General features: G+C 30.0%; 2 protein-coding genes across 2 annotated transcripts; both read left to right on the top strand.

Moving 5' to 3' along the window:
* The first annotated feature begins 2,924 nt into the window (after positions 1-2,924).
* On the top strand, positions 2,925-3,728 carry LOC114370748 (ubiquitin domain-containing protein 7SL RNA1-like). The gene has a single exon (XM_028328145.1). It carries the CDS (start codon positions 2,925-2,927, stop codon positions 3,726-3,728), a length of 804 nt encoding a protein of 267 aa, XP_028183946.1.
* A 3,746-nt stretch (positions 3,729-7,474) lies between these two features.
* LOC114371291 (fasciclin-like arabinogalactan protein 1) lies at positions 7,475-7,972 on the top strand (the record flags this gene model as incomplete). Its single annotated transcript, XM_028328767.1, has 2 exons — positions 7,475-7,818; positions 7,897-7,972. Coding segments are annotated over 2 exons (420 nt in total), but the record flags the coding sequence as incomplete, so codon positions are not given.
* Between the last annotated feature and the right edge of the window lie 5,302 nt (positions 7,973-13,274).

Below are 13,274 nucleotides of genomic sequence, written 5' to 3'. Positions count from 1 at the left end.
CTCAAATTTATTCTTATGTCAGCTTTAATTGTACAACTTCAATATAATAATTTCATTTTCATGTGTGAAGAAAAGTTACGTTAATTATATAGAAAATGATTTATATAATACCATATCTTAGTATTGCAATTAGTAATAATACTTATATATGTGTTTCTTATTATTCTTAAGTCTTTATAAGTATCTAAGTATATATATTAATGAAAGTAAATATTTGAAAGAGTTAAAATCTCAAGATTTGAAACTTGATGCAAGTACGAACAATGTATTACTACCTCAGTAATAAAGAAAAGCTTGTAGACCATAATTAAATATACATGTAAGTAGAGAAAAAGAAAAGGCCTTACATATACATACATATATATATATATATATATATATATATATATATATATATATATATATATATATATATAAAGAAAAGGCTATATATGCTTCAATTTTGATATGTTTAGGCAAAAAATAATGAATAAATAATGCAAGAAAATAAATTTAGTTCAAGTCACTTCTATTCAGGCGTCTATGAAGAGTTAAGATAGGGTTATTAAAAAAAATTTAAAAAAAAAAAAAAGTTAAGATAGACGATTTGAAATTTACTTTTCCAAGGGAAGAGAAGTCACGCCTATCCACTCCATCCGTTTTTCTTTTTTTCTTTTCTTTTTTTTTTTATTGAATCCCCTCCACCATGTTAGTCTTGATGCAAATAAGTATAATATTAAAGTTAAAAGGTTTCTCTTCATTTGTACAAATTATACTATGAGGTGTAATGACATTCAAAATCTTCAAATGAATACTTTGTTCATAGTAAATAATTAAATGTTTTAACGAAATGCCTAATAATATCATACTCACTTATGAAGTATAAACATTCACTTTTTTTTTTATCAATAGTGTTAAAATTCATTATGAAATGGATCAAAACTATAAGAATTTCATCAGTTGCTTGTTTATACCATTTTTGTATCACATTTTCTACTTTCCATGGTTTTTAAAAAACGTGTGATTTGTAATCATAACCCTTCACAAACAAAATAGAAGTAGTTAACAAAAGGCATATCATATCACATACAACTTGTCTTGGTCCATAGATAGTCAAATACGCTATTTAGAAGATTACATCAAAGTAATAAATGATTCAAGCATTGTTCAACAGAGTAGAGGTTACCCACTAAATTCTTTCAAGTTGGAACACAAAATACTACCAGATGGAATAATTTACAAAATGCCAACTTCATAAAACAATTACTCTGATTTGATACGCTTGCTGGAAGAATTTTGATATGGAGTAACATGTTTGATTGGCATATTCATCATTCATATTCTCAGTGGTCATTTGTGGGTCATTAAAACAGAACTTATGGGATCATGCTTAGCATATTGATTGAGATACGGAAGGCTGCAAAATATCATATATCATACATAATGCATTATTACTCTTTGCTATTAGGTATGAATCATAGTCACTCAATAATTAAGTTGTCTAATACATAAATAACTCACTGTCGCAAAGGTTTTCTAAAAACTCTCAAGGATGCATGCCCCTCTCCTTCATTTAATTTCTCTCCTCTCTTCACCATCACCCCTTATTTCTCTTCTCTCTTCACACTTATTCCACTTCCTCTTTAGTTAAAAAAAATTAATTTAGACCATTCAAAAGATTTTTCAAACCTAATAGACCTATTTAAGTAAATATAAATATTTCCTTTTAAAAAAACTAAATATAAATAATAATTTTTATTTGAATTATTATTCCAATTTTTTATAATGTATTAAAATCATATATTTATTTTAATTTTTAAATAGTAAGAATGTTAACATACAAAAGTAGTCAAGTATAAAATTAACGTTAAACTTAACTTCTTTTTAGATACTTTATTTGGAAAATAGACATATAAATAAGTTATCATGAAGGTCATATTAAGTCATAAAAATAAGTTCATATAATATAATTAAACACATTAAACTCAATTGTTATAAATTTTAACCTAACTATTTCCTTTAAAAAAACACTATTTCCACCCTGTTTTATATCTTGCATATTAGTGGTTTTAATTAATTTTAGTAATTTATACTTTATTCTATATATAGAGATTTGTTTTCATTATTAACCTATTCATTAAGTATTTTTTATAATTTAAAGAAAAGTTACTGCATGAATAAAATAATAATAAATTTTTATAACAATAATTTTTTTTGCCAAAATTAAAACATTTTTTGCTCTTATGATATCTTACTTTGATCCTGATCTCATATCATCTTATCTTATTTTATTATATCTGACAAGAGATATTAAAATTATCTTAAAATTAAAATTAAATATAATTTTAGAAACTCATAATAAAAATAATAATAGATTGGAGAAATTTATGTTGAAAATAATGTTTTATGTAGAAAATAATAAAATATTTTATGGAAAATATAATAAATAGTTGTTGTTGACTATATTTTCATTAAAATACTTTTTTGATACAGGATGGGAAAAATAAAGATAAACAAGCCAAAAAAAGGAAGAAGAAAAAACTAGTCACGGGTGAAAGTAACAACACCTATGCATGATCGGCTAAAAGTAGAGGAAATTAATGGAAATAATGATAGTAAGATTTGCCGCAAAAAATTTACTATTATTTTAAATTTGAGTAGTTGTAACAAAATTGAACGAGTCAATCGCACATATAGGATTATTGAGAAGAATTTGTTCCTAATACTTGGCATTTGAGTGGTTTCAGTGGCACAGTGTGCACTATTCAATCTAACAATCTGCACGTAATTAATGATAAGAATCTATTCCTAATACTTTGCATTTAAGTGGTTTTAGTGGCAATGTGCACTATTTCATCTCAAAATGTCTAACTCCTTTGTTTGAGCACACAAGAGGTGAGTTACATTATTATAAATCTCATGATATTTGTTAAAATCTCAACAACATGAACATAATTTTTGAGCTTCAAGGAGGGAGGTCGTTCTCCATGGAAGTAGGTTACTTCGACACAGTCTTAGAAATCAAAGAGAAAGTACAAAAGTATCAAAACATTCCTGTCTCCAAGCAAATCCTAATTCTCAATGGCCAAGTTCTCCATGACAATGACGATCCTTGGAAGGTCGAAATCCTTCACAACACACGCATTCAGCTCCAAGTGACCCCCAAAAAGGAGGAGAATAGTAAGGACTTAGTTGTCAATTCCACGCACACGAAAATTCAGCTCAACGTGAAAACCGCGTCCAAAACGCACGTCATCCCTCTCGAGGTGGACGTGAACAACGACACCGTTTTGAGGCTGAAGGAGAGGATTCATGAGATGGAAACCGTAGCGGTTCCGGTTAACCGGTTGCTTTTCTTGCATTCTTCGAACGGTGTAGAAATGCTTGATCACCAATTGCTGCGAGACTGTTATGTTTCGGAGAACGCCGAGATCGACGTTGGTTTTCGGCCGTCGCCGCCCGCTGCGGCGTCGGCGTCTCCGGGGTCGAAGAGGCTGAAGCTTATGGTTCTGCCAAAGAGCGGGACGAAGAAGGTTCCGGTGGAAGTGAATCCGTCAGATAACGTGGGAGAGCTGAGGAAGGAGTTGCAGAAGCTGCACCAGAGGGTTCAGTTTCATTTGCCGCAAGACGGGTATTTCTTCATCTACAAGCAAAATGTTATGGATGATGATAGGTCTTTCCGTTGGCATCATGTTGCACAGGGTGATACCATTGAAATCTTCAATGGAAGTGTTACCGGTGGATCATGATTAATAATGGATAGGATAATCAAGGTTTTAAATATTGATTACCATCTTTGCTAATATTGTGATAAATTAGGGACAATTGTGGTTGATGCAGTTTCAATTACGATTATAGACCATTAAAAACTCTTGATATTATCCCTTAAATCACGATTTAAAACCTTGGATTAACATTAGCGCGAAAAAGTGTATGTTTTTATAGCTAGTTATTAAACCTCTTTCTAATAAATTATTACTGATATGTTTTCTCTCTCTCATTTCTTTCTCTTTCAATGTATAATATTTTTGGGATAAATATACGTGTCTAATATCCAATTCATCATGTTATTAATTTTAGTAAAGAATTATTTTTATTTTAATTATCATATTTATTGTTTTATTAAATTATTGATTTGACAAGTCTTTGATTAAATTTAAAAACTTGTTATTATGATAGTTGTTTCGATCTTATCACAAATTTGTTATTTTGGACATGCTACAAAGTTAAAGTTGTTAACAAATGAAGATTAGTCTCGGTGTATATCTTCACAATATTGAAGAAATTTTTTATGCTTAAGAGCTCATCAATAGGTATACATCTAATCGATGAGCCTTCTAGAAAATCCACTCGATGAGTCTCGGTGTATAAAATTTAATTTGTAGATACCAATGCATGAGCCTTCTAGAAAATCTACTTGATGAGCCTTCTAGAAAATCTACTTGAGTGCACTGTGCACTTGACAGATTAAACTTGATGGTCCTATATGACACATCAAATGAGATTTATCATGATGATGATCCAAGAAGCTATGAAGAGGCTATGCAAAGCTTGGATTGTAAGAAATGACAAGAAACTATGGAATCTGAAATAGAATCAATGAAGATCAACAAAGTATGAACCTTCAAAGGATATAAAACCAATTGGTTGTAAATGAGTTTACAAGAAAAGGATTGGAACAAATTGGAAGGTTGAAATCTACAAAGCTTGTCCAAAAGAAGGTATAGATTATGATGAAACTTTTATCCCGTGGCAATGCTCAAATCAATTTTGATTCTTCTTGCTATAATAACATACGATGATCATGAAATATGAAATGGATGTGGAAAATGACTTTCCTTAACGGTGAGCTATAAGAAGATGTGTATATGACACAACTTGAGGGATTCACATCCTTGTCTGATCATAATAAAGTCTACAAGTTTCAACGATACATTTATGAATTGAAACAAGTGTGTAGAAGTTGAAGCATTCATTTTAACAAGATGATTGAATGGTTAAATCTTGTTAGCTATGAAGAAGAACTTTGTGAGTACAAAAAGGTAAGTGAGAGCATTACATTTATATGTAGATGACATATAAAATAATATGCAATGCAAGGAATAAATACTTGGCTACTAATATAATATCCATGAAACATTTGGGAGAAATAACTTACATTTTAAAAATAAAGATTTATAGAGGTAAGTCTAGAAGGTTGTTCGGTGTCTCCCAATCCAGGTACATTAATACCATCCTAAAGAGGTATAACATGGAAACTCTAAAAGTGACTATTTGCTAATAGGAATTGGAGTTGCTCTCAGTATGGAGGATTGTCCTAAAATTCATGAAGTGAGAGAATACATAACTAGAGTATCATATGCTAGCATAGTGGGAGCTATAGTATATGACATGATTTTTGCATGTTCTAATATCATTTATGCACTAGGTGTAACAAGTTGATATCAAGAAAGTCTTGGTAGGAAGCATTGAAAGTGGGTAAGACTATTCTTAAGTACTTAAGAAGAACTAAAAATTGTACTGCATTATGGAAACTCAAAATTAAAAATTAAAGTAGTTTGATGAGCATAAGTTGGAATTAGTAATGGAATACATGAGTGATTGGTTCTAGTGCAAGTGGGAGATTGTTAAGGATAAATATGTATGCCCAAGATCCAATCCATAATGTTATCAATTTTAGTAAAGAATTGTTCTTTATTTTAATTATCATATTTATTGTTTTATTAAATTGTTAATTTGACAAGTCCTTGATTAAAATTAGAGGCTTGTTATCATGATAAAGATTATTGTGAATATGACATCAATAATTTGGATAGATCAATATATGTAATGGTCTTTATTGGATAAAGATTAATAGACCTCATTTATTAGATTGCATATATAAATGATGTATATGTGGATGTCATCATTGAACTGATTCAATTGAGATTTTCTAATGGCTAAATTTACCATAAACTGCCAATAGAAAATTCTCAAGAAGGGGTTTAATAGTTTTCTTTGCCCTGAGATTGTCATAGTAATTAGCAAGTTATTTGTTATGTTTTGATTCTGGACACCTAATGCTTTAGAGCACTTGTCGAATGGATATTGGATATGATTAAATACCTTTACAATTAATGATTAATCAAGAAGAAATTCATCAACTCTTGATAGTTTAAGCTCTATAAATAAAATTATATCCTGGCCAGGAAAATCAAATGAAAGAAAAAATGAGTTTCTTAAGTCATTATAAGTTAACTCAAAAAAGAGTTTGACAGTAATACCATACTATACTTTAGAGTTAATCCAAAGTTGTAAAGATCAAATAAATTATTATACTATTCTTCTAATGGTTCTTGAAAGTAAAATGTTACTTCGTGCTATCCGGACATTAAGGAGTGCTGCTAGATGCCTACATTGATTAATATATTAATTTGATTAATATATTATTGACTTAGTATTGAACCTACGGGGTCACACACAAACAAGTATTATAATCTCTGTTAAGGAAAGTATTTTAATATTTGATGATCAATTAAATTAGAGAATTTAATATGATCAAATGATTAATTAATTTCCTAAGTGGAATATTATTATATTTTTTTGCTAGCACTGAAAATATAAATAATATAAATATTTGGTTAAAGAAAAGAAACAAACCGGAGGATTTCATGTTTGGAATTTAGTATGAAAAGTTGTTACATACAAGTTGGACTTGGTCAATTATTATTTCTAATTTCAATTTTTTAAATGGTTAGCAATAGAAAATAACAAGAAAAAATATTTTAAAATGACTTAAAAGATAAGATAGTTGTTTCGATCTTACACAAATCCGTTATCTTCGGCGTGCTATAAATACAACCCTAGGTTGCACGTTGAATAGTTGGGTTATCACTTCTCTTCTCGTTCTCTCATAGCACCATTTATTGTTCCACTTGTCATAGTTGTTGACGAATAGAGATTAGTCTTGGTGTGGATATACGTTGAATCTTCCCATTATTGAAGAAAACTTTTATGCTTCAAGAGTTCATCAATGGGTACACATTGAATGTATCGTCTATTTAAATATAATTCAAATGCAAAATATATCCTCTTTATTCCGCTGTGTTTTGAACACATTTTTTCCTTCAATAATATTGGATTTCATACAATTTTATTGGGACAATTGTTTGATTTTAATGAACCAAATTGTTAATTAGCTCCGCTTGATATTGTATTGTTTTAATTTTTCTTTTCTTATAGGCAAAATTGCAAATTTGGTTCCCTTAGTTGTCTCCAATTTCAAGTTTAGTTCCCCTTTAAATTTATTCACGAATTTAGTCCCCTATTTATGTTCAATCCTGTGAATTTGGTCTCCAAGCCCAGATTTAAACGTTGACTGTTACAAACAAATGTTGACTGCCACGTGTCACGTTTTGATTAGACCATAAAACAGGCTCTCTTGCCGCCAGATCTTAGACACACACTCTCGCTCTCTCTCCCTCACCTTCCATAATGCCAACTCCTTCGGGCACTGCTCGCGACGGTGCTACTCCTCCTCGCCACCCTCTCCGACACGCATAACATCAGCAGCATCCTTGCAAAGCACCATGAGTTCTTCACCTTCAACCACTACCTCACCCTCACCCACCTCGCCCTTGAAATCAACGGCAAAACTGCCATCATTGTCTGCGCCGTCGACAATGCCGCCATGTCGAACCTTCTCTTGAAACACCCCTCCATCTACGTTGTCAAGAACATCCTCTCCCTCCACGTCCTCCTCAACTACTTCGGCGCTAAGAAGCTCCACCAGATCACCAATGGCACCACCCTCACCATCACAATGTACCAAGCCACCGGCACCGACCCCGAATCTGTTGGCTTCGTCAACATCATTGACCTCCATGGCAAAAAAGTCACATTCGCCCCTGAAAACAACGATGACACACTCTCCTCAACGTTTGTCAAATCGATCAAAGAAATCCCTTATAACATCTCTGTGATCCAGATGAGTAAGGTTCTCCCCTCTGAATAGGCCACACTCAATTAAAATGACGCACCTGTTTATGATTCAATCAGAACATGACATGTGACAATCAATGTTCATTTGTAACAGTCAACATCTAAATATGGGCTTGGGACCAAATTTACAGGATTGGACATAAATGAGAGACTAAGTTTGTGAATAAATTTAAAGGGGACTAATTTCAAAATTGAAGACAACTAGGGAACCAAATTTACAATTTTTCCTTTTTTAAATATTCGGCTGAAATGAAGGAAGAAGCAAATGAGTAAAAAAAGCTTATTAAATTTTTTGGCTAAATTTTGGAAGATTACACGTGATGCCCCTGAATAAATCATCCCCATTTGGTTTCCTAAATTTATATCGTGCTTATACTTTAGGGTATGTTTGGTTATCAAGAGAGAAAATGGAAGAATGAAAGAGAATTAGTGAGAAGAGAAAAGAAAATAAATAAGAAATATGATAAAAAAAAATGATTTGGTCGAAGAGAATGGAAGACAAATATTTAAAGTAAAATGATTAAGTTAGTAAAAGAAAAAATAAAATAAAATTTGATTTAATGAGTAAATTACAATACTGGCTCACTTTTTCAAAAGAAATTTGTGCAGGTATGCTAAAAAGGATGAGCTTTTTTGGTAAACAGATAAACAATATTTATTTCTCCCCAAATCTGCTCATCTATGCGAGGAAGCCTGCAACGGCATGGACCATGTAAACTTTTTAATATTTCTCTTCTGTTAGTTGCATCCAAATCACGAATGTTTTCCGAAATCAACACAAATTCATCGCACTTTCTTGCCCTTCTTCCCTCCCTCTTCGGTGCCAAACTCACGCACGCTTTATTAGAATTTAGTCTCTGGATGGAAGTAAATTAAAACAAAATCTCCCAAAGTGTGTGTTATTCTGTCATTTATGTTAGCCCCTGAATGAATGTCCTTAAGTAACTTTGTTAACATATTCCTCCTGTTTCTTTCTCCCCCATAATTGCAGCAGGTGATTCATTGATTAATTTACGACGAACACACCAGGATTTGAAATGGTGGCGGTTGGTGGGGCGACATGAGCTGTGGTGGCGGTTGGTGGGACCATGTGCGATGGTGACTGTTGGTGGCACGACAGTGCACGTTGCGCGGTGGCTTGTGGTGGCGATGCTTGTTTGGGCTGAGTTGTGGTGGCGATGCTTGTTTGGGCTGAGTTCATGGATTTTGGTGGTATGTGAAAGGAAAGATGGGTCAGCCTCACAAAATTAATAGAAAGGTCATAATATTGTTGCATTTTTAATAATTAAGAGATTAAATTGAATTTTTAATAATTAAAGAATTAAATTAAGTCTTAAAATATAATTATAAAAAATCAATTATATAATTAAGTCATGAAATAAAATGTCAGGTTCAAAGTTAACTCATCATGTTACATAAATTTCAATTAAAAGTATTTTTTTTTAATTTTCCCTTGATTAGAATTTAGTATGGGGATATGAAGAGTGGTTGAAATCAATATCTCAATGAAAGGTATTTTAGAAATAATAATATTAAATTAGATAAATTAAGTTAATTGATTTTTTTATATTTAAGATAAAAAAAATATTATTTTCTTCTTATATTTAAGACTAATAAAAAGTAATATATATATTGTGTGCCTCTAAAATTTATTAGAGTGTGTTTGGATGAGACAATTTAAAATTTTAAAGAATTTTAAATGCTTCAATTTCAAATTTTACTGTCGTCAACGACATCAAACCGCCAGAGCGATCGAGCATGTTGGACCCCACGCGGGTCCACCAAGCGGAGATGCAGTCGAGGAGGTTGACGTTGTTTTCGCAGAGGGTGACGAGGTCGTCGCAGGCGAGGACACAACCTAAGGTTTCAGTGGCGAAGAAGCGGAGGGAGTCGCTGGGGGAGTCGAAGCAGTCGGAGATTTCCTTGTTGCAGTCGGAGATGAGTTTGGCGAGGCGGTAGGAGGGGATGGCGGTGAGGATGGAGACGGCGACGACAGTGACATCGGGGTCGGGGAAGTGGAGGTCGGTGCGGATGTCATCACAAACGGACTCCCAGAGGTCGGGGGTGAGGTGGGTGGAGCAGATGAGGTCGAAGGCAAACTTCTTGCAGACGGCAGAGGCGGGGGCGGCGACGATTTCCTCGACGGAAGTCTTGGCGATGTCGCGACCTGTGGCGAACTGTTGGAGGGCTTGGAGGAGGGCGCTAGACTGGCGGAAGGCGTTGTTGGAGCAAAGGTCGGCTTGGATCTTGGACGAAGAGGATGTCCATTGTGCTGATGGGTTCAGAGTTGAAAGTGGAAATGCATAAGAGAATTTGAAATTCACTCTCTTAAAGATAGAATTTGAAATTATATTCTTTCAACTAACTAAAATCCCTTTTAAAATTCTAAAATTTTGAATTCTTTTTACTAAAATATCCAAACAGTTACTTTTAATAAAAAAAATTAATTCCCTATAAAAAAATACATTACCTAGTTAAATTATTCTATCCAAACACACTCTTAATTAAAAGTGATATGTTTAAAAGTGATTCAGAGAGATTAACATGCCCTTTACAACTTGTATCTTGATCACCAAACACTATTCCTCTACCCACATATTTATATCTATTTATATAAGAAAATTTCAAAGAAGTTTTTGGAATAATAGATTGAATGTTTAATTTGATAATAACAGTTGATCTTATTTATTTATGTGTATATGTAAATTTCACTTAAATTTTTTATAGCAGTTGGATTAAAACATCAAACTTAAAATAGTTGTTAATCTGATTTTATTATTTAAATTGTTTAAAGTCATTGTATCAAAACTTAAACTTAATCATAGTCGTTTATTTTATTTTGTCTTAACTTTAACATTTTGAGTCATTTTGAGTCGTTTGATTGAAAATTAAAACTTTAACTTTATAATAGTTGATCTGAATTTACTTTCACTTCAACATTTTCCAAATCTAAAAAAATTAATAAAATAAGTGATGATGGAATACTAATTTTAAAATTATTAATTTTATTTTAAAATTATTATCTACCTTAAAATATTTACTTTTAATAAATACAACTTTATAATAGTTGTTCATCTGAATTTATTTTCATTTTAACACTTTTCAAATCTAAAGAAAATTAATAAAATAGACGTTAATGTAATACTAATTTTAAAATTATTAATTTTATTTTAAAATTATTATCTACCTTAGAATATTTACTTTTAATAGGTAAACCTTTATAGTTATTTACTACATTAAGTTTAATATATGTTGTAGAATATTTACTTTTAATAACTATTAATTTTATAATTATTTTGTATATTAAATTTAATATATGTATATTACTAATTTTGATTATTTTACTCTTGGCTGACAAATTAATTAGGCTTAGTTGTAGATGACCCAAGGTACCTAGCTGAGGTAGTCTTTTCGGTTCTTTACGTAAAACTTTCGGCCACACACATTAAATTGGTAACGTTTCATGCAATTGTTGTATTTTTAATTCCTAAACAAAGTATAGTTTGAATCAATTTAATATAACTCTCCATTATAATAGGATGAAATAAAAATTAAATTAATAAAATATAAATTGAATCTGTGTAGAAAAGAAAACTCTTAACAATTATTCAAACGAACCCATCTCTCTATATATACAAGTAAACTTTACTTGAAATTTTTATAATCGTTAGATAAAAACTTACATTCTATAATAGCGTTGATTTAAGAAAATAATATAAAACGTGAAACTTGACTGTTGATCTTGAATCTTTATTATACAATTTAAATTAGCATGTAATTCATCTAAAATATCTGTTTATATTATTAGATTGAAATTATAATTTTTCAATAATAGTGTATTTGATTTAATAAATGTCTAACATCTTTTTATATTTGTGGTCTATTGAATCGAAATTCTAATTTGCTAACAGCTATTGATTTTATATATTACATGTATAGACATATAATAATTTATTATTTAATTTCTATTCTAAAATATTAATTTTAAAAAAATTATATAATGAAATTAATTTAAAAAAATTATATAACAAATAAAATATTACTACTTAATTTTATTATGATTAAAATTAATGTTCAACTTAGTATTTGAGATTTGAATAAATCTATATCTATCTATCTATATTTTATATACTATATGTAAAAGAAGAAACTTGCAACCTTGCTAAAAATTCTAATTTGACAACAAGCAATTATTTGATTCAATATATGTTAAACAAACTTGAACGTTTTCTAGTGGGTAGATTAAGATTTTAATTTGACAACAATTTGATCCAATATAATCTAACAGTAATGCAGAATTTTGGTATAGTAATATATGTAATAAATAATTTGAATAAAATTATTTTTAAAAATGTATTATATTCATTCTTATATATATATATATATTAGATAGTATATTAATTAAAAATTAAAATTAGAGTATATATATTATATAGATAATAGTTTATTGTTTTAAAATAAATTAAATGATATATTATCAACAAATTACATAATTTGTGCATATAGATATTATGTAAAAAAAAAAAACCAGTTATATTATATTCTGAAATAGAGGAGAAAAACGTGTAAGAATAATTAGAAATAATTAAAAATGATTTAATGTGTATATTACATTACACAAGTTATATTAAAATGACATTAAAAATGATTTGATGTGTATATTATTGTTTAATCAGAACTAAGGAAGTTATATTGCGTGTAAAAATGATTTTTAATTAGTAATGGTATTATCACAAAGTTATACAGGAATTTTAAACACTCTATAAGAAACGGATTCCTGCATTCAAATTTATCTAATAAATTGTGGTTTTTAATTGTCTTAATTAGACGGGAATTACGCATTTTAAACCGAACTACGATCATGTATAACTTTTCCAATTTGATTTTAAACTAATTCAATCAAAATATTGGATTTAAACGCGTTTTAGATAAAAATCAGTTTTAGAATATTTTTAAAATCAAAATAAAAATAACCATGAGTAAACAGACTCATTCTTTATCTCTTCCTCTTATTAATTTCTCGTTAGTTTCATTAATTTTCTTAACTTCTTATTGGTAACCACTCACTTTTTATTTGCATGTTCCATTTATGTTTATCAAAAGTATTCTACTAGATACTATTCTCCTACTCAGCTCCTCTCTCAAGGAATTTTATCATCATTTTCTTTCATCTCTCCGTTGAATTTCATCATTTTTTTTCTCCTCTTGATGGTTTTTTTAATCTGAATTTGTATCTTATTTATCTTGCTAAAAAAATACTTATTTTTGTTATTTTTATCTCTTATCTTGGCAAATTTCCTTTATTTAAATCTACA

The sequence above is a fragment of the Glycine soja genome, chromosome 10, assembly GCF_004193775.1.
Source record: "Glycine soja cultivar W05 chromosome 10, ASM419377v2, whole genome shotgun sequence".
Lineage (NCBI taxonomy): Eukaryota > Viridiplantae > Streptophyta > Magnoliopsida > Fabales > Fabaceae > Glycine > Glycine soja.
Note: the sequence above shows the minus strand (reverse complement) of the source record. Positions and strands in the feature narration are given on the sequence as shown.

Coding starts and splice junctions, on each gene's coding strand:
- LOC114370748 (XM_028328145.1), top strand. CDS start 2,925: ATGAACATAATTTTTGAGCTTCAAGGAGGGAGGTCGTTCTCCATGGAA.